At 35.2% G+C, this 21519-nt stretch overlaps 3 protein-coding genes across 7 annotated transcripts; 2 read left to right on the top strand and 1 right to left on the bottom strand.

Moving 5' to 3' along the window:
• Positions 1-1964: 1964 nt before the first annotated feature.
• bigmax (helix-loop-helix-leucine zipper transcription factor bigmax) lies at positions 1965-3806 on the top strand. 3 transcript variants are annotated; one of them, XM_017625507.1, is made up of 4 exons: positions 1965-2103; positions 2156-2275; positions 2357-2766; positions 3151-3806. In XM_017625507.1, exons 1-4 carry the CDS (start codon positions 2067-2069, stop codon positions 3361-3363), a joined length of 780 nt encoding a protein of 259 aa, XP_017480996.1. In that variant the 5' UTR covers positions 1965-2066; the 3' UTR covers positions 3364-3806. The 3 variants fall into 3 exon arrangements, with proteins under 3 accessions (XP_017480996.1, XP_017480997.1, XP_017480998.1); XM_017625508.1 differs by having other exon boundaries at positions 2177-2275; positions 3151-3805; XM_017625509.1 differs by having other exon boundaries at positions 1996-2103; positions 2173-2275; positions 3151-3804.
• A 425-nt stretch (positions 3807-4231) lies between these two features.
• Positions 4232-12817, bottom strand: LOC108370221 (uncharacterized). 2 transcript variants are annotated; one of them, XM_017625505.1, is made up of 5 exons: positions 12616-12817; positions 12217-12540; positions 6487-8259; positions 5771-5933; positions 4232-5707 (listed from the first exon to the last, which is right to left on the bottom strand). In XM_017625505.1, the coding sequence occupies exons 1-5, from the start codon at positions 12700-12702 to the stop codon at positions 4563-4565; spliced, it is 3492 nt and encodes a 1163-aa protein (XP_017480994.1). In that variant the 5' UTR covers positions 12703-12817; the 3' UTR covers positions 4232-4562. The 2 variants fall into 2 exon arrangements, with proteins under 2 accessions (XP_017480994.1, XP_017480995.1); XM_017625506.1 differs by lacking the exons at positions 12217-12540; positions 12616-12817 and adding an exon at positions 8659-8792 and having other exon boundaries at positions 6487-8583.
• On the top strand, positions 10639-21493 carry unk (RING finger protein unk). Of its 2 annotated transcripts, none has more exons than XM_017625511.1 (9): positions 10639-10844; positions 10943-11152; positions 18787-19206; positions 19267-19469; positions 19586-19708; positions 19785-20022; positions 20080-20296; positions 20679-20819; positions 20884-21493. In XM_017625511.1, the coding sequence occupies exons 1-9, from the start codon at positions 10783-10785 to the stop codon at positions 21079-21081; spliced, it is 1812 nt and encodes a 603-aa protein (XP_017481000.1). In that variant the 5' UTR covers positions 10639-10782; the 3' UTR covers positions 21082-21493. The 2 variants fall into 2 exon arrangements, with proteins under 2 accessions (XP_017481000.1, XP_017480999.1); XM_017625510.1 differs by lacking the exons at positions 10639-10844; positions 10943-11152 and adding exons at positions 14596-14801; positions 14900-15109.
• Positions 21494-21519: the final 26 nt, after the last annotated feature.

Raw genomic sequence — 21519 nt, 5'->3', positions numbered from 1 at the left:
AGTTATAACTTGATTTACGACTTTAATATTAACCAATTAATCACAATTCATTAAATAAAAACACCTTCAAAATCATGCGTCTGACTTTGGTTGCACATGCAAATTAAATGGCGGAGTTCAGCTGTCAAACTCCGAAATATGCAAAAGAATGAGAGACAAAAGAAGATAGGATATAACCCAGTAAGCATTAAAAATATACAAAGGTGTTCTCTGCAAAAGGTGTTTAGCTCCTTTTCTTCGCAAAACAGAAAGGAGAATTCTACTGCCTGAGGGTTATAATCCCTAAGTGCGGCCGAAGGCCGCCTACGCAGAAAGGTGTTCTCTGCAAAAGGTGTTCAGCCCCCTTTCTTTGGCAACACAGAAGAGAATTCTACGTAGTGAGGGTTATAATCCCTAAGTGCGGCCGAAGGCCGCCTACGCAGAAAGGTGTTCTCTGAAAAGGTGTTCAGCCCCTTTCTTTGGCAACACAGAAGAGAATTCTACGTAGTGAGGGTTATAATCCCTAAGTGCGGCCGAAGGCCGCCTACGCAAAAAGAAGTTCTGCGCTAAAATACTATCATATTACTATTACTACAACATTTCTATCTGTCGCTTTTTTCTTAATTTCACAATATTTTTAGTTTATTTTTTTTTAGTTTATTTTTTTTTCAAATCGCCTGATAACCAACTTGGGATAATTTCTTTTATTTAAAAATCCCACGGTTTTCGTTAGTTGGGTTATATTCCACTTCAAACTGCCAGTTTGTCTCGGAAAATGCCGTTTTTACCCCATTTTCAAACGGTTCCCTAGGGGTCTGTGGGAGGTCCCCAAGTGGGGTGGGGCTTTTCGCAAAGTGGCGACTGCCCCTTTCGGATGAGGGGGGTTTGGGGGGGGCCACGCCCCTCCCCCTCCGCCCCCCACCCGAAAAACGATGGGCCAATAACTAAACATTTCCCCTGTTTTACCATCTGCAACACTGACGAAGTGGCAACCATCTATAGAAGGAAGCAATAAGCTGACACGGAAAAGTCTAAATTCCGCAGATTTCTGCGCCACGGGCTACAACTACAGAAAAATTCTGCGGTGTTGACTTGTCATTTACATAGCGCTCCGGTAAGACAGATCGTGTCAGCTGACTCGGGTTTACGTACCGGTAGGTTTACGTTCTGGACTAATTCCACCTTTAGGTTTTAGTACACTAGATTTTCTTATAGCTCAGTTACAGGGAATTTACATGAGGCGATTTTTCAGGCGGTTTTTCTGTTGAAAGCAACAATCGCCTNTAGATTTTCTTATAACTCAGTTACAGGGAATTTACATGAGGCGATTTTTCAGGCGGTTTTTCTGTTGAAAGCAACAATCGCCTGGCGTAAACGGCATTTAAAGTAATCGCTTTCAATGAAGTTGGTCGGCTGCCTACTTTTGTTCAACTAATCGCCTGTGAAAGTTTAATCATGTAAAATCCCTATTATGCATACTTGCGCTGCACTGCAAAACAAAATTTTGGTAGGTTTTGGTTGATTTTGGTAGGAAAAAATATTTGGCCACGGCAACACTGTTTGGTGTCGTGTTTTCGTTGCGTTTTTCGCTTACGTGAATTATATGCTGATTATTTNTAATCATGTAAATTCCCTATTATGCATACTTGCGCTGCACTGCAAAACAAATTTTTGGTAGGTTTTGGTTGATTTTGGTAGGAAAAAATATTTGGCCACGGCAACACTGTTTGGTGTCGTGTTTTCGTTGCGTTTTTCGCTTACGTGAATTATATGCTGATTATTTGATGTGTAAAGTGTTAAAATNACGGCATTTAAAGTAATCGCTTTCAATGAAGTTGGTCGGCTGCCTACTTTTGTTCAACTAATCGCCTGTGAAAGTTTAATCATGTAAAATCCCTATTATGCATACTTGCGCTGCACTGCAAAACAAAATTTTGGTAGGTTTTGGTTGATTTTGGTAGGAAAAAATATTTGGCCACGGCAACACTGTTTGGTGTCGTGTTTTCGTTGCGTTTTTCGCTTACGTGAATTATATGCTGATTATTTGATGTGTAAAGTGTTAAAATCAAAGTGTTTTATTAATAAAAATGGCGGAAAATCTTAGCTCCGCACAAAGCGAGTTTGGTAAATTTATATGACTTGTAAATATTTAGGTTTATACAAGTAATACTAACAGGTAATAATACGCGCCAGAAAGACGACGACTCCATGGCAATGGACCACGATGCAGACCCAAATACGCAAGAGAGTCGAGATGATAGCACACACACGCCAAATTCATCAGCTCATAACACAGGTGGGTTTAAAAATTTTCCACTAATAAAATTCATTGTGTATTTTTGTTAATTGTGTGTGTATTTTTTGTTAATTTCCCCAGATGAGGACGATGACAGTGGTGATGGACGTAATAGCTCAGCACATGCTTCATCGTCGACTCTAAGCTATAAAGAAAGACGTCGCGAAGCTCATACTCAAGCTGAGCAAAAACGTCGGGATGCCATTAAGAAAGGCTACGATAGCCTTCAAGAGTTAGTGCCGACATGCCAACAAAATGATTCAGCATCGGGTTATAAGTTGAGTAAAGCGCTTATTTTGCAAAAATCAATCGACTATATTGGCTATCTAAACTTACAAAAAAAGAAGCAAGAAGAAGAAGGTGCTGCCTTGCAGAAAGAAGTCGCTGCACTGCGCATAATACAACATAGTTATGAGCATATGTTGCAACATCAGCAAGCTAATCCTGGTCCCGAAGAAGCACGTCTGACCGACGAAGCAAAATTTCAAGTGGTAAATATTTAAGAACTTTGAATATTCTAAAGTATATAAAAAAATTTTCCATAAGTACGTGTACTCAGGTATTTCTTATAATTATGTTGTAATGAATATAGAAGAGCAAAAATAGATTATATCACTTAACAGATAGTGAGTGCTCGGGTTGAAGCATAAACAGACGCAGCGCTGATCCGGATCAACTCGGGAATTAACTGCAGTTGATCCGGATTAAGTCCAAGTTAATCCAGATCAACGCTGCCCTCTGTTTAAGCTTTTAGGTATTGGTTCTGCGGTTCAAGTGAAGGTGCTTCCAATAATTCCATGCATAATAATGACGCGTCTCATTCTTATTCCTTCATGTTAACAAATTTTCGTTTATCTTACACATACTGTTTATAGTTCCAGGCAATTATGGATGAAATGTTCAATACATTCCAGCATATACCAATGGATAATTTCAAGCAGCTCACAACAGGGGTCATACCGTGGTTAGAGGAGTACTGCAAGCCACATATTTTGCGCAGCATACTAAGTCGCACATTGCAACAAATGTCTCAATCACAAGCGCAAGAAAAGCAAAAGCAGCAGCAAGACAACGAAGGATTTAGTTGATTTACTAGCAGGTGTCGGAGGCGCTATGAGCCTCATGAATAACTAGATTTGACGCGGCTAATAATTATCTAGACTTAACTTGTTTAAATTAGTGATATTTTACTCCGGGATTCATGTTAATAACTTTTATTTGGTTACAAGCATTTGTCAATTTTTAAGCCAAATAGTAAAACTCCTTTTTTATAGTTTAGTTAAATTGTATGTCATAAGTTCTCGGTCTTTCCCCAAACACACTGTGTAATAATGTTTGGATATCATTAGTATCGTTTTAAATGTTATATGTATACTTGCTGGTAAATCGTTTAGTTATCATTACAATTGTGCTAGTTGAACACTGGCGGCAGAAATTATAGAAACGTCTTATTTAGATCAGTTGTGGCTACATATATATATATATTTTTTAATGTTTAATGTTTTTTATAAAAGTGTTCCTCATGATATAACAAAACTGCATATAAATGCGCATTTCGAAAATTTTAAAGTTCAACAAACTTTCATCTAAATTTTAAACTTTTTATGCTGAATTTCTAGAACAATTTTAGGTATGCAGTTTTATAGTCCATACAATTTTAGTATGATGAAGTGCAAGTCTCATGTGGCTAAAAATTACTTTTTTTAGCTGACGGTGTTGTGATTTTTCATTTTCCTCAACGCCAGTTTTCATAAATTGCACTTGTAAAAAAAAATTCGAAAAAATGCGGCGGCAAAAAAAAATTTTGTAGCCACTTGAAACTTCCACTAAAATTTAATGAGTTATAAAACTGCTTACATAAAAATTCTGAACAAAAATTTTAAAATTTGGGTGAATTTTTCTAATTTTTTCAAAGTTTGAAATTCGCATTTATGTACGTACATATATGCAGTTTAATAGACTTGTAAAAAATATTCAATAAACAAAAACAAGTCAGTTAAAATAAAGCGTTTATATTATTTCTGCCTCCAGTGTATGTGTGTAAACATTAAAGTTAATTTGGTAAGGGGTAAAAACCAATAGAAAATGCATTCGAATTTCGTTTTTTTTTTAGTTTTATCTCTAACAGCTTCAGAAATAAAATCGATGCCTTATTGCGACATTTTATCTTACCTATTGATTTTCAACTTAGTCTTAATTACATTCGAATTTGTATAGTAAATAATAAAATTTAAAACTAAAGCCTCTAACTAATCATTAAGTTCATAATTATTAGTATTTTATTTTTCTAATTATACTTAGCGCTAAATTTGGATGCACTGACTTGGAATTCATCATAGCCAATTGAGTCTTCCTCCACAGTTGTTTGCAATAATTGTTGCGCAATCTTTGAGTGACAGTCAGTACCTACCAATAACAACAAATCCATTAGCTTGCTTAATGTGTATGGTTTGTATTGTGGTATTAATTCCAAACTGGCCAAATATGACTGTAATTTCTGTATGAAATTCTTTGTTTCCGCGTCGTTAATATGCATACTTTCATGTCGAATACGTAATACGCCTTCGACTAGCGTAAAAATTAAGCCTAAGAATAAATTTTCATCCGATATGAGATGAAGTATGCTAGAAATACTCAAAAGCGCATTAGGCAATTCGTGGCTAAAGTCGTGAGCACGTACAAAACACAATGCAGCTAATTTCCTTACACTTTCACAGCGATGTGCCAATAAACGCCACATTTGTTGGCGAATACGTTGTAAGAACGAACATTCATAAGGTTCAGTTTGTTTTGGTAGGTGTTTTACTTTAGATAGGAACCCCAATAATAGCACTGTGGTACGTGTACTTTGGTTGCATTTGGCTTCAAAATAATTTAGTAAACAGTCGCAAGCTGTTGGCAGTTTCCGTATGATTTCATCATATGTAATATCATTGTTTCCATTTCCAACTGCATCGTCAAGGTCTTTTGCTGGTGTTTGCCCAACAATTTTCGGTATAAGTGCGCCAAATAACTGAAGTGCAGCATTGAATTCTGTCCACTCTGGATGTTCAATATGTTTTAAAGCAACCAATAGCATTTCATTGTAATAATGTGAGGTGGCATCACGCAATTCCGTATCTCGTACCAATACACCAAGGTAGTGTAGTAATAGGGTTTCAAAACGATCATAATTATCTGCATCAGAAGCGTTATTTAAACGTTTTTCATTAATTAGACACATACATTTTTCCATTACACGCTTTAGGAGAGGCCTGGAACGCTGTTGTTCATTTTTAACAATGTGCAACATCATAAGGGAGTACCCTGCACCACGGCGTGTAACGCTCACCTGTTTGGTATTATCGAACAACAGATCCAAACACTTGTAAAGCAAAAGATAACCTTCTGAAGTCGGCAGGCAGTTCGCCGTAATACATCTGGTAAGCTTACCTAGAGAAAGAACACTGTTATAGAATTTAAAGTGCTTAATTGTCAGCGCAAGCAGGAACTCACCTATGCTCACACCTGCCGCTTCAATGGCGCCTTTGTGTCTACAGCGCGTAAGTACCGTTACATGTATCTCCAAGCAGCGTCCGAGTATGTTCAAGTCGCTTTTGTTATACCTGTTAGTTTCTACATAGCTGATGCCGATTCCCGTCGCCAAATCACAAGCGGCCTACATATTACAAATTGTTAAAATTAACGGATTCTTTGTATGAACATATGCGTCAAAGCTTGATTGATCAAAGAGGAAGAATGATGCATGGAACTAAAACTTGAGCATTAATAGCGCCTTCCTAGTCTACACCCTGACTCGCACTGAAAGCACACAATGTCACCTCAAAGCTGATATGGGACCGTTCTCAACTTGTAATAATCTTCGGATACAGGAGCTTGGTTTGCTTTATTTGGTTGTCGGGAAACGAAACTAACTAACTAAGAAAACTGGCTACACTGAGATTCATAGGCCAAGAAGCCATTATCGGTCTGTGAGGCGAGATTATTATATCCGAACGAGAAAGGAAGTGGTTTACTTTGACCGGTGAATCCTTAGGCCAGGACTACGTTTGGTGTACTTAACTAAAGCAAATAACCTAAATAGAACTCAGAAAACGGACGTCGCGAAGTCTCTTAGAAGTCTGATAAATTACATAAGCCTTATTAGCGATACCTACTTGATCTGCTCCCTCCTCTTAATATTAAACAAATCAAATTTAAATAATAGTTACCTTAAGCGTTAGCCAGAATGACATAAGCAAAAATTTTCGAAGTTCTCGGCTATTAGTTATTTGGTATGCACTTTTTTGCACCAGTATTTCCAGACTTTCGTCCATGTCTTGAAAGCTTGCTGCGTTAATACCAGCTTGCATGGGATTAGCTTTGCACACGTTCAAAAAGTCCAAAACTGAATTCACTACTTTTTCCAAAAGATCAAGTAATTTATCTTGCTGCTCCGCGGTTAAAAATGCATTGTCTTGTACAATCTCATCTACGATATTGATGTATCCTAACAAATGATTGCGTGTCTTACATACGAGCAGTGGATCTACTTGAAATCCTACGAGTTCTTTGTCCAAATTTTCTGTGGCGAAATCTAACAATTCAAAAAGCGATTCGTTATTACCCGTAGACTTGCAACAGTTGACCGTCACTCGCGCGTAGAGTGTACTTAGCACACATTCATCTACATCAGAACGTCGACTGAATTCCTTACATAGGCGAACACTCTGTGCTGCATTTGTGAAATCGATTTGCTGCAAGAGTAACAAAATCAAATCTAATGCGTCGTCGAAGCCCAGAGGATCATCAATTAGTTTGAAAAGTGCTTCTGTTAATTTGGCAGGCTCAAATACTTGTTTTTCAATCAAAAATTGGCCCAGTTTTTTGTTCTGTGCTATGCAGCAATTTTTCGCATTCTTTTCCAAGTGGGTTGCGTACAATGACTTGAGTAATATTTCCAGCAAGCGCAAGGAAAATATTTTAGACTGATACAACGCACTTCCAATGTCCGTTTCAATTAACAGGTGAATTTGTTTGAAAAATGCTTGAATACTGGTCTCAAGTGTGGTTGTGCCCTCTGCATCATGCAATTTGCTAAAAGCTTTGGCCACATAGTTAATCATAGCAGGCATTTTTCCTAAAATCTCATTTCGAAACGGTGCATTATCAATGCATTTGTGCTTCTTTACAAATGCGGCCGTGAATTCCAGGCAATCTTCAATGGCAAAATTAGCCACATTGTCCACAATAAATTTGAAAACCAACATCTTTGTTTCTATTTCAAATTGGAAACAGTTTGTTATCAGTTCAGTGCTGATTTTAAAAAAGTGTAGCTTAGATGCTTGGAATATTTGCCGTGAAAACATACTAAAAATTAATGTTGATCGAAAGTAGTCCTGATCAACAGCGCCATCGATTGTGTTTTCCAGAAAATTCGCTATCTCAGGCCGTGTCTGCAGATATTCAAATAATCGATCCTTTTGCTCTATTCGACCAAACCAGTGAGCATTGAAATTCTTGATTTCTTTTGATGTGCCGCGAGTTAATATATCTGCCGACATATCCAGCAGTTCTTGAGAGTTTTGTGAACTTAGCGCCTTTACTAAATGTTGACTAGCAGGTAAGAGGCTTTTATGACTCAAACTTAGACGTACACCTGCATAGAATTCTTGGATAGATCGCTGTGCGCTATTAAGGAACTCATTTATATTATACGTTTTCAATATACAGCTAATTAAATAAAACTTATAACGATTTGTCCACGGCCAGAACTCTAAAATAATTTGAAAATTTTCAAATCCAACAGTTGCTTGCCGACAGCATTTGGTAAAAAGATTCATCGACTCCTCACGCATACCGAATTGATTAGTTTGCAGGCAATGATAGATTTGTTGCAGTGGAATGTTTGCTTCCAGCGTGGGAAATTTCGCCAACAATAAATTAAGTACTTTCAGTATGTATAGAAGACTACTGCAATCTGAGTCAACTGCGTCAGCTAATGCCTTGGTGCATTCATCTAATAACTTTGCTGGCTCTTTTGTTTGAGCTTTCAAATCTGTCAGTAACGACGCGTACAGTAACTGAAACCCCCATTCTTCGGAATACACCAACTTCGGTTTCGGCAAAGAGTTTAAGTATGTGTCAGGAAGTTTGTGCTGCTGCATTATTTGGAAATATGCCCGATAAGCCGTATTTAACACAACCTGATTGGCCATAGCTTGTCCGCCAGTCCTTGTTTTTGTGGAACATTCGAACTCGATTACAGCTACAATGTGTTGGATCACATCTTCTAAGTCATCCCTAGTTTTCGCTTTTGTTGCAATTGACTGCAATTGTAAAATATAACAAAAATGTACACTTTTGTTTACATATATACATATGTATAATCGCATGCAACTTACGGGTAAATATTTTATGCACTCCGTGGAGTTGGATATATCTTTTACACATTTCGGCAGCTGTCTAATATCAGGATAATTACTTGCCATATTTTATGGAAGATTTTATCCAGTAAGATCTATTAAATAATTTACCACTAAATGCATATCAAGAGGAAAAATTTTACGAGGAGTTTCCGGCTATCAGCTGATTCTGCAATCCCCAGTACAGTATTCATTCAATAGTTCGACTGATTCCATGAGACTATAAAAGCTCCGATTGTTTACGTACGAGTTTATGGTAGTTCGTAACATATTTTTGCGTAGGGGAAATTATGATAGCGAAAATTGAAAATTTAGGTTTAAGTTGCATGTTTTTACCGGATAAATTTTTGGTCGTCACAATTTTCTGTTAAAATACAGATTCTTGAATTTCACACCCGCAAAGGATTAAATTTTTGGAATTGCAAAATTAAACTGCCAAAATTGAATGATCTAATTACTGCCAAGTAACTGATTATCATAGTATTCTGAATGGTAGACAAATTCAAGGAAATCGTAGTGAAATCTTCATTTTCTTTCTAATTTTTTGCCGAATTTTCTAATGGCTTAGGGCTGTTCAAGATGTTGTGGAAATGGTCTAGGATTTGCAGTTGGAATCGCATTTGCAAATTTTAAGCTTGTTGCCATGGCAACCGTGTGCGTTTTATTGTTGTGTATTTACAAATGCAACGAATATGCTAATGCAGAAGCATATGCATAAAATCCTGAACAGCCCTAATGTATGAAATAATGGGTGCAGATTTGTCTTGAGTAAATCGTACTGAAATTTTTTGCCATAACCGTTTCATATGATTATCTTTAAAGTTTCGCAAAAAACAGCTAGGAGTATGCCTTCTATCGCTATCACACCTGATCAATTACAATTTTATTTTGGGAACAATAAATGGGTTTTGTGCTATTTTCCACAATCTCTAAATGCTAAAGGATAATAAATCCTCAATCCTGCCAGTAGAATTGAAGTTTAAAAACCAAGTAAAAAACACAACCGGCTTCAATGCTCATATAAAAATTTAGAACTAATTTCATGTTATCAAAAAGAAAAAAAAAACAGGTGGAATACGATGCTTTATTTATCAATAATAATTTATAACAATTTCACGCCTTCGTGGTTCAGTCTAATAGTTGTATATAATTGCATGAATACTGGGCTCGAATAGTAATATCCTTTCACTGATTACGTGATACGTCCACCATCTAAGTTGAATGTCATAGAGTACTTTCACGTATGTCATAATCCGGAAAATGTGTTTTTACGTGACGAGTAATACGATTTAGAGTGTGACGATTCGAGCCCAGGTTTCTGGTGGTGAACTACACCTAGCTTTTTCTCAGCTAAATTTGACTGAGTTGCAGAGGGACAAAGCTAAGCAAGAGTGAAGAGAAAGTTATGATTTTGCACGATCGCAACTTCATTTGTCCACCGAACTACGCAATTTATCAATACAAAAGCTGAAGCAAATACAGGTAATATTCTATTGAAACAAAAATATATATGCTATATTCTTAATATTGAAATATATATGCAATATTCTTATATAAAATAAACAAACAATTCTTCATAGTCCAATGATCGGAACATACGTGGTCCAAAGTTATCCGGTAACACACATTCAAAATACTACAATGAATTGATAACCTTCTCCTTTTTTTAAACCGGGAAAAGGAACTAAAACTTTGAGCATTGGGGTCCTTTATGATAATGAAATTCTGAAAATGCACCTAGGATCAGTTCCCGTTCTGCGTATCGTGAAGTGAAAAGTCAAAAATTCACACCGAAATATGTGCGGTGTGAACGTGTTATTTTTACAATTCACAAATGACGCAGAACGAGTATTGACCCTCTGGATCATAATATATTTTGTTTTTGTTTACCATAGCAATTTTCTTATATATTTTTTTTACTACCACTCAATCAGATGTTTACGTTTCTATACGTTACGTTACGTTTTTCAGAAAATTAAAGGATTTGTAGAAGCGCAATTATTCGACGATTATGGCAACACCAATCGAATAGCCGTATTTGTGGCGATTTTTACTCCGCTTCATTTTCATTTTCTACGCTTTGCACATTTTAAAAGTGACAAAATGGCGAATGAAGCAAGCAAATTGCTGCTTTCTACACAACAAGAAAAACCAAATCATTACACGTAAATAAACAAAATACTTAAAAAATTTGTGATTTTTAGTGAAGTGCAATGTAAAGTTTATATTTACTTAATGCTTGGTGCACTGTGGTGTCTTTTAGGTACTTAAAGGAATTTCGCGTCGAGCAGTGTCAGTCTTTTCTACAGCACAAATGCAACCAGCATAGACCGTTCGTGTGTTTCAATTGGCATTTCCAAAATCAACGCCGCCGTCGTCCTGTCCGTAAACGAGATGGCACTTTTAATTATAGTGCAGATAATTATTGTACCAAATATGATGAAACAACAGGGATTTGTCCTGATGGTGATGAGTAAGTATGTTTTCTTGTTGCTATTGTTTTGCAACCAGTGACCTGTGTTTTGTCTGAGACAGCATACGTGATTGTCCTTCTTCCCCACCTCTTTGTGGGCAGTACGAGAAATTGCGTTTCCATTATTTCCAACACCTCTTGGCTAAGTACAGATCCTAACATTTGCTTCTTTTCTTTGATTTCGTCATTATCACCAATTGCTTTCATGTTTGCCTTCTTTGTTTTTGTTTTATTTTTGTTGTGCTTTAGCTCTATTTTGTGTTACCGATGCAAATTCGTTTGTGTTTTTCTCCTATTTCACTTCTGTAACACAACGCGTACAATCTCCTTCGTTTGTCTCACTCATTCGTAATTCTGTTTATTATGGGAATTTCGGTACTTTCCACTTCGGTAGCGGTAGCAGACACCGGAGAAGCGAATTTGATACATTTTTCGAATGTAAATAAATATGAGCATAGGCAGACGCGTGTAGGAGTCGGTTTATTTATAGGGCATTCGCACGAGGCGATTTTACAGGCAACAAAAGTTGAATGCGGAGTTGAATGAGAAGTTGAAAGTGAAAAAGTTGCCATCCCTATTCAGACGAGGCGATTTTCAATTCAACACGAATAGTTATTTACATTATTTAAAATGAATTTAAATCGCAAAATTTTATCAATTGGCGTAAATTTGGTAAGCCAAGCGTTCGTAGAAGTGCTTTTAGCGAAGCTGAAAGATAAAATAAGAGTAAAAAGTAGAAAAGAAGAAAAAGTATGTATACAGAACAGTGTTGACATTTTTGGTACAATTGTACTTGTTTGATACAATTTCATTTACAATATACTTTCCTACTACGCAGTACTTTTTAGTACAATTTTGTAATCAATACTAAATATATATAGCTCTGAAAATTCACAGCAAGAAATTTTTTGTATTCTCTTTTGTTGTTTTGTTTTGAAAAATGGCTTGAACGAACCAGTATAATATAGCCTAGGCAAATTTTTAAAGAAACTTTTCGATACTAAGTTTTATTAAAACAAAATGTCGAAGTCAGCTTCATATAGAAACAAAGNGTCAGCTAATGCCTTGGTGCATTCATCTAATAACTTTGCTGGCTCTTTTGTTTGAGCTTTCAAATCTGTCAGTAACGACGCGTACAGTAACTGAAACCCCCATTCTTCGGAATACACCAACTTCGGTTTCGGCAAAGAGTTTAAGTATGTGTCAGGAAGTTTGTGCTGCTGCATTATTTGGAAATATGCCCGATAAGCCGTATTTAACACAACCTGATTGGCCATAGCTTGTCCGCCAGTCCTTGTTTTTGTGGAACATTCGAACTCGATTACAGCTACAATGTGTTGGATCACATCTTCTAAGTCATCCCTAGTTTTCGCTTTTGTTGCAATTGACTGCAATTGTAAAATATAACAAAAATGTACACTTTTGTTTACATATATACATATGTATAATCGCATGCAACTTACGGGTAAATATTTTATGCACTCCGTGGAGTTGGATATATCTTTTACACATTTCGGCAGCTGTCTAATATCAGGATAATTACTTGCCATATTTTATGGAAGATTTTATCCAGTAAGATCTATTAAATAATTTACCACTAAATGCATATCCAGAGGAAAAATTTTACGAGGAGTTTCCGGCTATCAGCTGATTCTGCAATCCCCAGTACAGTATTCATTCAATAGTTCGACTGATTCCATTAGACTATAAAAGCTCCGATTGTTTACGTACGAGTTTATGGTAGTTCGTAACATATTTTTGCGTAGGGGAAATTATGATAGCGAAAATTGAAAATTTAGGTTTAAGTTGCATGTTTTTACCGGATAAATTTTTGGTCGTCACAATTTTCTGTTAAAATACAGATTCTTGAATTTCACACCCGCAAAGGATTAAATTTTTGGAATTGCAAAATTAAACTGCCAAAATTGAATGATCTAATTACTGCCAAGTAACTGATTATCATAGTATTCTGAATGGTAGACAAATTCAAGGAAATCGTAGTGAAATCTTCATTTTCTTTCTAATTTTTTGCCGAATTTTCTAATGGCTTAGGGCTGTTCAAGATGTTGTGGAAATGGTCTAGGATTTGCAGTTGGAATCGCATTTGCAAATTTTAAGCTTGTTGCCATGGCAACCGTGTGCGTTTTATTGTTGTGTATTTACAAATGCAACGAATATGCTAATGCAGAAGCATATGCATAAAATCCTGAACAGCCCTAATGTATGAAATAATGGGTGCAGATTTGTCTTGAGTAAATCGTACTGAAATTTTTTGCCATAACCGTTTCATATGATTATCTTTAAAGTTTCGCAAAAAACAGCTAGGAGTATGCCTTCTATCGCTATCACACCTGATCAATTACAATTTTATTTTGGGAACAATAAATGGGTTTTGTGCTATTTTCCACAATCTCTAAATGCTAAAGGATAATAAATCCTCAATCCTGCCAGTAGAATTGAAGTTTAAAAACCAAGTAAAAAACACAACCGGCTTCAATGCTCATATAAAAATTTAGAACTAATTTCATGTTATCAAAAAGAAAAAAAAAACAGGTGGAATACGATGCTTTATTTATCAATAATAATTTATAACAATTTCACGCCTTCGTGGTTCAGTCTAATAGTTGTATATAATTGCATGAATACTGGGCTCGAATAGTAATATCCTTTCACTGATTACGTGATACGTCCACCATCTAAGTTGAATGTCATAGAGTACTTTCACGTATGTCATAATCCGGAAAATGTGTTTTTACGTGACGAGTAATACGATTTAGAGTGTGACGATTCGAGCCCAGGTTTCTGGTGGTGAACTACACCTAGCTTTTTCTCAGCTAAATTTGACTGAGTTGCAGAGGGACAAAGCTAAGCAAGAGTGAAGAGAAAGTTATGATTTTGCACGATCGCAACTTCATTTGTCCACCGAACTACGCAATTTATCAATACAAAAGCTGAAGCAAATACAGGTAATATTCTATTGAAACAAAAATATATATGCTATATTCTTAATATTGAAATATATATGCAATATTCTTATATAAAATAAACAAACAATTCTTCATAGTCCAATGATCGGAACATACGTGGTCCAAAGTTATCCGGTAACACACATTCAAAATACTACAATGAATTGATAACCTTCTCCTTTTTTTAAACCGGGAAAAGGAACTAAAACTTTGAGCATTGGGGTCCTTTATGATAATGAAATTCTGAAAATGCACCTAGGATCAGTTCCCGTTCTGCGTATCGTGAAGTGAAAAGTCAAAAATTCACACCGAAATATGTGCGGTGTGAACGTGTTATTTTTACAATTCACAAATGACGCAGAACGAGTATTGACCCTCTGGATCATAATATATTTTGTTTTTGTTTACCATAGCAATTTTCTTATATATTTTTTTTACTACCACTCAATCAGATGTTTACGTTTCTATACGTTACGTTACGTTTTTCAGAAAATTAAAGGATTTGTAGAAGCGCAATTATTCGACGATTATGGCAACACCAATCGAATAGCCGTATTTGTGGCGATTTTTACTCCGCTTCATTTTCATTTTCTACGCTTTGCACATTTTAAAAGTGACAAAATGGCGAATGAAGCAAGCAAATTGCTGCTTTCTACACAACAAGAAAAACCAAATCATTACACGTAAATAAACAAAATACTTAAAAAATTTGTGATTTTTAGTGAAGTGCAATGTAAAGTTTATATTTACTTAATGCTTGGTGCACTGTGGTGTCTTTTAGGTACTTAAAGGAATTTCGCGTCGAGCAGTGTCAGTCTTTTCTACAGCACAAATGCAACCAGCATAGACCGTTCGTGTGTTTCAATTGGCATTTCCAAAATCAACGCCGCCGTCGTCCTGTCCGTAAACGAGATGGCACTTTTAATTATAGTGCAGATAATTATTGTACCAAATATGATGAAACAACAGGGATTTGTCCTGATGGTGATGAGTAAGTATGTTTTCTTGTTGCTATTGTTTTGCAACCAGTGACCTGTGTTTTGTCTGAGACAGCATACGTGATTGTCCTTCTTCCCCACCTCTTTGTGGGCAGTACGAGAAATTGCGTTTCCATTATTTCCAACACCTCTTGGCTAAGTACAGATCCTAACATTTGCTTCTTTTCTTTGATTTCGTCATTATCACCAATTGCTTTCATGTTTGCCTTCTTTGTTTTTGTTTTATTTTTGTTGTGCTTTAGCTCTATTTTGTGTTACCGATGCAAATTCGTTTATGTTTTTCTCCTATTTCACTTCTGTAACACAACGCGTACAATCTCCTTCGTTTGTCTCACTCATTCGTAATTCTGTTTATTATGGGAATTTCGGTACTTTCCACTTCGGTAGCGGTAGCAGACACCGGAGAAGCGAATTTGATACATTTTTCGAATGTAAATAAATATGAGCATAGGCAGACGCGTGTAGGAGTCGGTTTATTTATAGGGCATTCGCACGAGGCGATTTTACAGGCAACAAAAGTTGAATGCGGAGTTGAATGAGAAGTTGAAAGTGAAAAAGTTGCCATCCCTATTCAGACGAGGCGATTTTCAATTCAACACGAATAGTTATTTACATTATTTAAAATGAATTTAAATCGCAAAATTTTATCAATTGGCGTAAATTTGGTAAGCCAAGCGTTCGTAGAAGTGCTTTTAGCGAAGCTGAAAGATAAAATAAGAGTAAAAAGTAGAAAAGAAGAAAAAGTATGTATACAGAACAGTGTTGACATTTTTGGTACAATTGTACTTGTTTGATACAATTTCATTTACAATATACTTTCCTACTACGCAGTACTTTTTAGTACAATTTTGTAATCAATACTAAATATATATAGCTCTGAAAATTCACAGCAAGAAATTTTTTGTATTCTCTTTTGTTGTTTTGTTTTGAAAAATGGCTTGAACGAACCAGTATAATATAGCCTAGGCAAATTTTTAAAGAAACTTTTCGATACTAAGTTTTATTAAAACAAAATGTCGAAGTCAGCTTCATATAGAAACAAAGCCTTCGTTAGTTTTAAGAAGAGATTTTCTTAAATATAATACCTTTACGGCACTCACATATTGACAAGATTTTACTATTTATTTTATTATTCTTTAATTTTAATTATCTCTTTATAAAATATAATGTATTCTTTAAGAAAAACTGTATAAACCCAAGATTAAATCTTTGCGAAACAGCCAAAAGACAACATACTTTTGTAAAAATTTCGAGCTTTATTAATATTTTTTAGTTTTTAGCCCATTCAATTTTAGTATAATAAAGTGCAAGTTTAAAGTAGCTGGGACATACCGTTGAACTTGGCAATTTTTTTTGTCGACGATGTCCGCTGTCAGAAAATTAGCAACACCTTCATCAAAGAAATCTTAAAAAACTTAGTTATATTAAAATTTAATGGGCTAAAAAACCGCACACTCAAAATAAATCTAGGAAATCGAATTAAAAAGTTCGAAATTTTTACGAAAGTGTTGTTGGTTTTTTTTAATGTTGCACAAAGTTTGAACCTTGGATTTGTACGGCTTTTCTTAAAATATAAACAGTATTTAAAAAAAATAATTAAAATTGAATAATAATAAGCTAAATGGTCAAATCTTGTCGCAAAGTTTTGATAAGCACTTGAAGTGCTATTAAAATTTAAAATTTTAGTACTGAATCCAAAGGAAAATGTCTCTTTTATCCATAAATAATAACTTAAATATGCTTTTTGTTAAGATGTATACCTGAAAATGTGTACATAAATATTTGCGTTAAATGCAGTACATATGCGCGTGGAATCAATTTGTAAAAGTGTAAAATACGTAAACGTATGTACATAAACAATAAAACTTTCTCATGAATACCATAAAATCATTGGTCTTGAAGGGAATATACTAAGAAAATATATGAGCGAATTAAAAAGTATGTACAATTTATAGCCGAAAAGTACATTTTTTGTATAGATTTCGTACTGAAGGAATAATTTTATTTTCGAACACTGATACAGAATGTAAACAAACACAGGGTTGCAAGGAAAAAAAGTTGAACGAGCTCAAAGTTGGCTGGCGACCAACTTTGTTGAAAGCGATTAGTTGAAAGGCCGTTCGGACGAGGCGATTTTTGCGTTGAACTAAAAGTTGCCTGTAAAATCGCCTCGTGCGAATGCCCTATTACATTTTATTAAAAATTATTATGTATAAATCGAGGAAATCCAATTTTGCAAATAAAATTCATGAAGCACATCTAATCACTGCTAGATTCAAGGCATTTTGAAGAAAACGTATTTTTTACATTTTGGCTAGATTTTTATTTAATTTCTTACAAACAAGTTTTCGGTTTTAAACCTAATGTTAATTAATAAATATATTAATTAATTAATTTACATTAAAGTTTAAATAAAAATAAATATGTATGCAATCTGATCTAATGTTTATTCAAATTTAATTAAGTTTTAGGTCTATAAACGAATGTATTACTGGCATTCCAAAGTTAATATGAATATCTATAGATTTTTCCTCCTATAAGATGATTTTATTTACATATATTACACAGCTGTCCATTTCTTCATCGCACCGCTGGTGATACTGAACGTCGTTACCATTTGCGTTACTATAAAACCTGCATGTGTGTGCATGACACGGACAGTCGCGGGTATTGCGTTAAAAATGGACACCATTGCGCTTTTGCACATGGCATTCAAGATCAACGTCCGCCAGTATACGATATAAAAGAGCTGGAATCATTGCAGAATGCAGAGCTTGTACTCGACGGTACAAATGCACAAAATGCGTTGGACAAGGAACGCAATCTAATGAATGAAGATCCAAAGTGGCAGGATACTAATTATGTTTTAACAAATTACAAAACGGAACCATGTAAACGTCCACCNTCGAGAAATTGCGTTTCCATTATTTCCAACACCTCTTGGCTAAGTACAGATTCCTAACATTTGCTTCTTTTCTTTGATTTCGTCATTATCACTAATTGCTTTCATGTTTGCCTTCTTTGTTTTTGTTTTATTTTTGTTGTGCTTTAGCTCTATTTTGTGTTTCCGATGCAAATTCGTATATGTTTTTCTCCTATTTCACTTCTGTAACACAAACGCGTACAATCTCCTTCGTTTGTCTCACTCATTCGTAATTGTGTTTATTATGGGAATTTCGGTACTTTCCACTCCGGTAGCGGTAGCAGACACCGGAGAAGCGAATTTGATACATTTTTCGAATGTAAATAAATATGAGCACAGGCAGACGCGTGTAGGAGTCGTTTTATTTACATTTTCTTAAAAATTATTATGTAAAAATCGAGGAAATCCAATTTTGCAAATAAATTCATGAAGCACATCTAATCACTGCTAGACTCAAGGCATTTTGAAGAAAACGTATTTTTTACATTTTGGCTAGATTTTTATTTTATTTCTTACAGACAAGTTTTGGGTTTTAAACCTAATGTTAATAAATAAATAAATAGATTAATTAATTTTGCATTAAAGTTTAAATAAAAATAAATATGTATGCAATCTGATCTAATATTTATTCAAATTTAATTAAGTTTTAGGTCTATAAACGAAAGCATTACTGGCATTCCAACGTTAATATGAATATCTATAGATTTTTCCTCTAATAAGATGATTTTATTTACATATATTACACAGCTGTCCATTTCTTCATCGCACCGCTGGTGATACTGAACGTCGTTACCATTTGCGTTACTATAAAACCTGCATGTGTGTGCATGACACGGACAGTCGCGGGTATTGCGTTAAAAATGGACACCATTGCGCTTTTGCACATGGCATTCAAGATCAACGTCCGCCAGTATACGATATAAAAGAGCTGGAATCATTGCAGAATGCAGAGCTTGTACTCGACGGTACAAATGCACAAAATGCGTTGGACAAGGAACGCAATCTAATGAATGAAGATCCAAAGTGGCAGGATACTAATTATGTTTTAACAAATTACAAAACGGAACCATGTAAACGTCCACCTCGTCTTTGCCGGCAAGGCTATGCTTGCCCCCAGTATCACAATAGTAAGGATAAACGACGAAGTCCTCGCAAATTCAAGTATAGGTGAGGTTTGCTGAAAGCAGATATGCACATCGGTCCAAAACATTTAAATTTTATTTGTAGGTCTACTCCATGCCCAAATGTTAAGCACGGCGAGGAATGGGGTGAACCTGGTAATTGTGAGGCAGGCGACAATTGTCAGTATTGTCACACGCGTACTGAGCAACAATTTCATCCGGAAATCTACAAGTCAACTAAATGTAATGATGTACAACAAGCCGGTTACTGTCCACGTAGCGTTTTCTGCGCTTTTGCACATGTGGAACGTAAGATTAATTACTGATATATTATTAGTTTAGAGATCAAGCATTTACTTATTGTATTAATATACTCCTCACAATCTGTGTGTTTGCTCTTTTATTAACGGTTATTAATTTCACAGCATGTCCTATTGATGAACTTCGCGATAATGCGCTCTCAGCTAGTTTGGCTAACTCAAGTTTATTATCACGTTCCTCGGCGCCAATTAACATTCCTAGCTCCACTCTAAATAACTCTATGAACGGTGAGTGTAAGTTTTTCGCAAATTCTTAATTTGGATGTGATGCAAAACTTAAATAAATTTCATATAAATTTTACAGATTTTAATTCTGCCGGATTTTCTGTCAACATTCCAAGCAACTCGCTCACATACAGCCCAACCAGTCACAGCAATCTATTCAGCGTGTCAGATGCATTTAACTATACCGGTTCCAATACAAATAAATTAAGTAACTCTCTCTCAGCGGCCACTCAAAACGATAGTAGTAGTTTGTTTTTTCCATCGCGAATCATATCCCCAGGGTTCGCAGATGGTTTATCAATAAGCCCATCCGTTAGGTAATTTACTGTGTAAGCTTAACTATAGCTAAAACTAATTTAGTTTTTATGTTGCAGAATATCTGAATTAAACTCAATACGTGATGACATAAATAGCAGCTCTGTGGGCAATATGTTATTTGACAACACTTTGACTACCACGAAAAATGCATTTTCGTTGCAATCTCTACAAAATCAAAACAACTCAGATGTTAATCGTTTATCAACCGAGTTAATGACAAAGAACTCACAAATTCTAAAGCTAACCAATCGAATTGATGAAACTGCTAGGAAGGTATGTTTGTAGGTGTATTAAATTACCTTTAACATTTTTATGTTATGAGAAAAAAAAACAGGTGGAAAATGATGCTTTGATTTTTTATCAATAGTAACTTATAACAATTTCACGCCTTTGTAGTTCAGTCTAATAGTTACATATAATTGCATGAATACTGGGCTCAAATAGTAACATACGTTCACGGATCGAAAACCATACGCAAAAACAAAAAATTACGTGATACGTCAGTCATCCAAGATGAATGGGATAAAGAGTACGTTCACGTATGTCATGTGTTTTTACGTGACGAGTAATTATCCCATTCCGCTTATACGACTAACGGTTTCACGTAATTTTCTTTCTGGTGGTAAACTACACATTGATATTTGCTCTTCCACAGCTAAATTTGACTGAGTTGCAGCGGGACAAAGCTAAGCAAGAAGCAATGGAGTGGAAAGAACGTTATGATTTGGCACAAACGCAACTTCATTTGTCCACCGAACTGCGCAATTTATCTATACAAAAGCTGAAGCAACTACAGGTAATATTCTATAGAAACAACAATGCATTATTCTTCTATTAAAAAATTAAACAATTTTTCACAGTCCAAATTGCGTACAGATTTAGAAGATGTAGAAAAGGTATTATATTTGGAGAATGCTAAAAAATGCATGAAATGTGAGGAGAATAATCGCACAGTCACTCTAGAGCCATGTAATCATTTTATACTATGCGACTCTTGCGCCTGCTCTGTGACGGAATGCCCGTATTGTCAAGTGTCCGTAGTTACAACACACACTTAAAGCAACTAACAACACAAAAAAAAAAACTAACGCTTTCAGTACAAAAAGCTTAGTTATATTTGTTTCAATCAAATTATTTATTTAAAGTGTAAAAATAGGTTTTCAAATAACCAAGTATTGGACAAACATGAAGGAGAACAAACCAACAAATCATTAAACAGTCGAATTGAAATTAGCTTATAAGTAAACATATAAAAATTGTGTTATTCGCACAACTAGCGAATAAGTTTAGGTGTCAAAAATCAATGAAATCCTAACTAATATATTTAGTATAAAAAATAGTGCTATTAGAATTTTCAGTAACTAAACTTCCAAGCAAACAAAACAAAGCAATTCATCAAGAAGCAATGAAAACATGTTTCTATTCCATTCCTTTGCACTTAATATATTTACAAAAAAAAAAGAAAGCAAAAATTAATTCAATTCACATGTACACAT

This window comes from Rhagoletis zephyria, unplaced genomic scaffold (assembly GCF_001687245.7).
Source record: "Rhagoletis zephyria isolate East Lansing unplaced genomic scaffold, Rhagoletis_zephyria_1.1 Rzeph_scaffold_04078, whole genome shotgun sequence".
In the NCBI taxonomy this organism is placed as follows: Eukaryota; Metazoa; Arthropoda; class Insecta; order Diptera; family Tephritidae; genus Rhagoletis; species Rhagoletis zephyria.
Note: the sequence above shows the minus strand (reverse complement) of the source record. Positions and strands in the feature narration are given on the sequence as shown.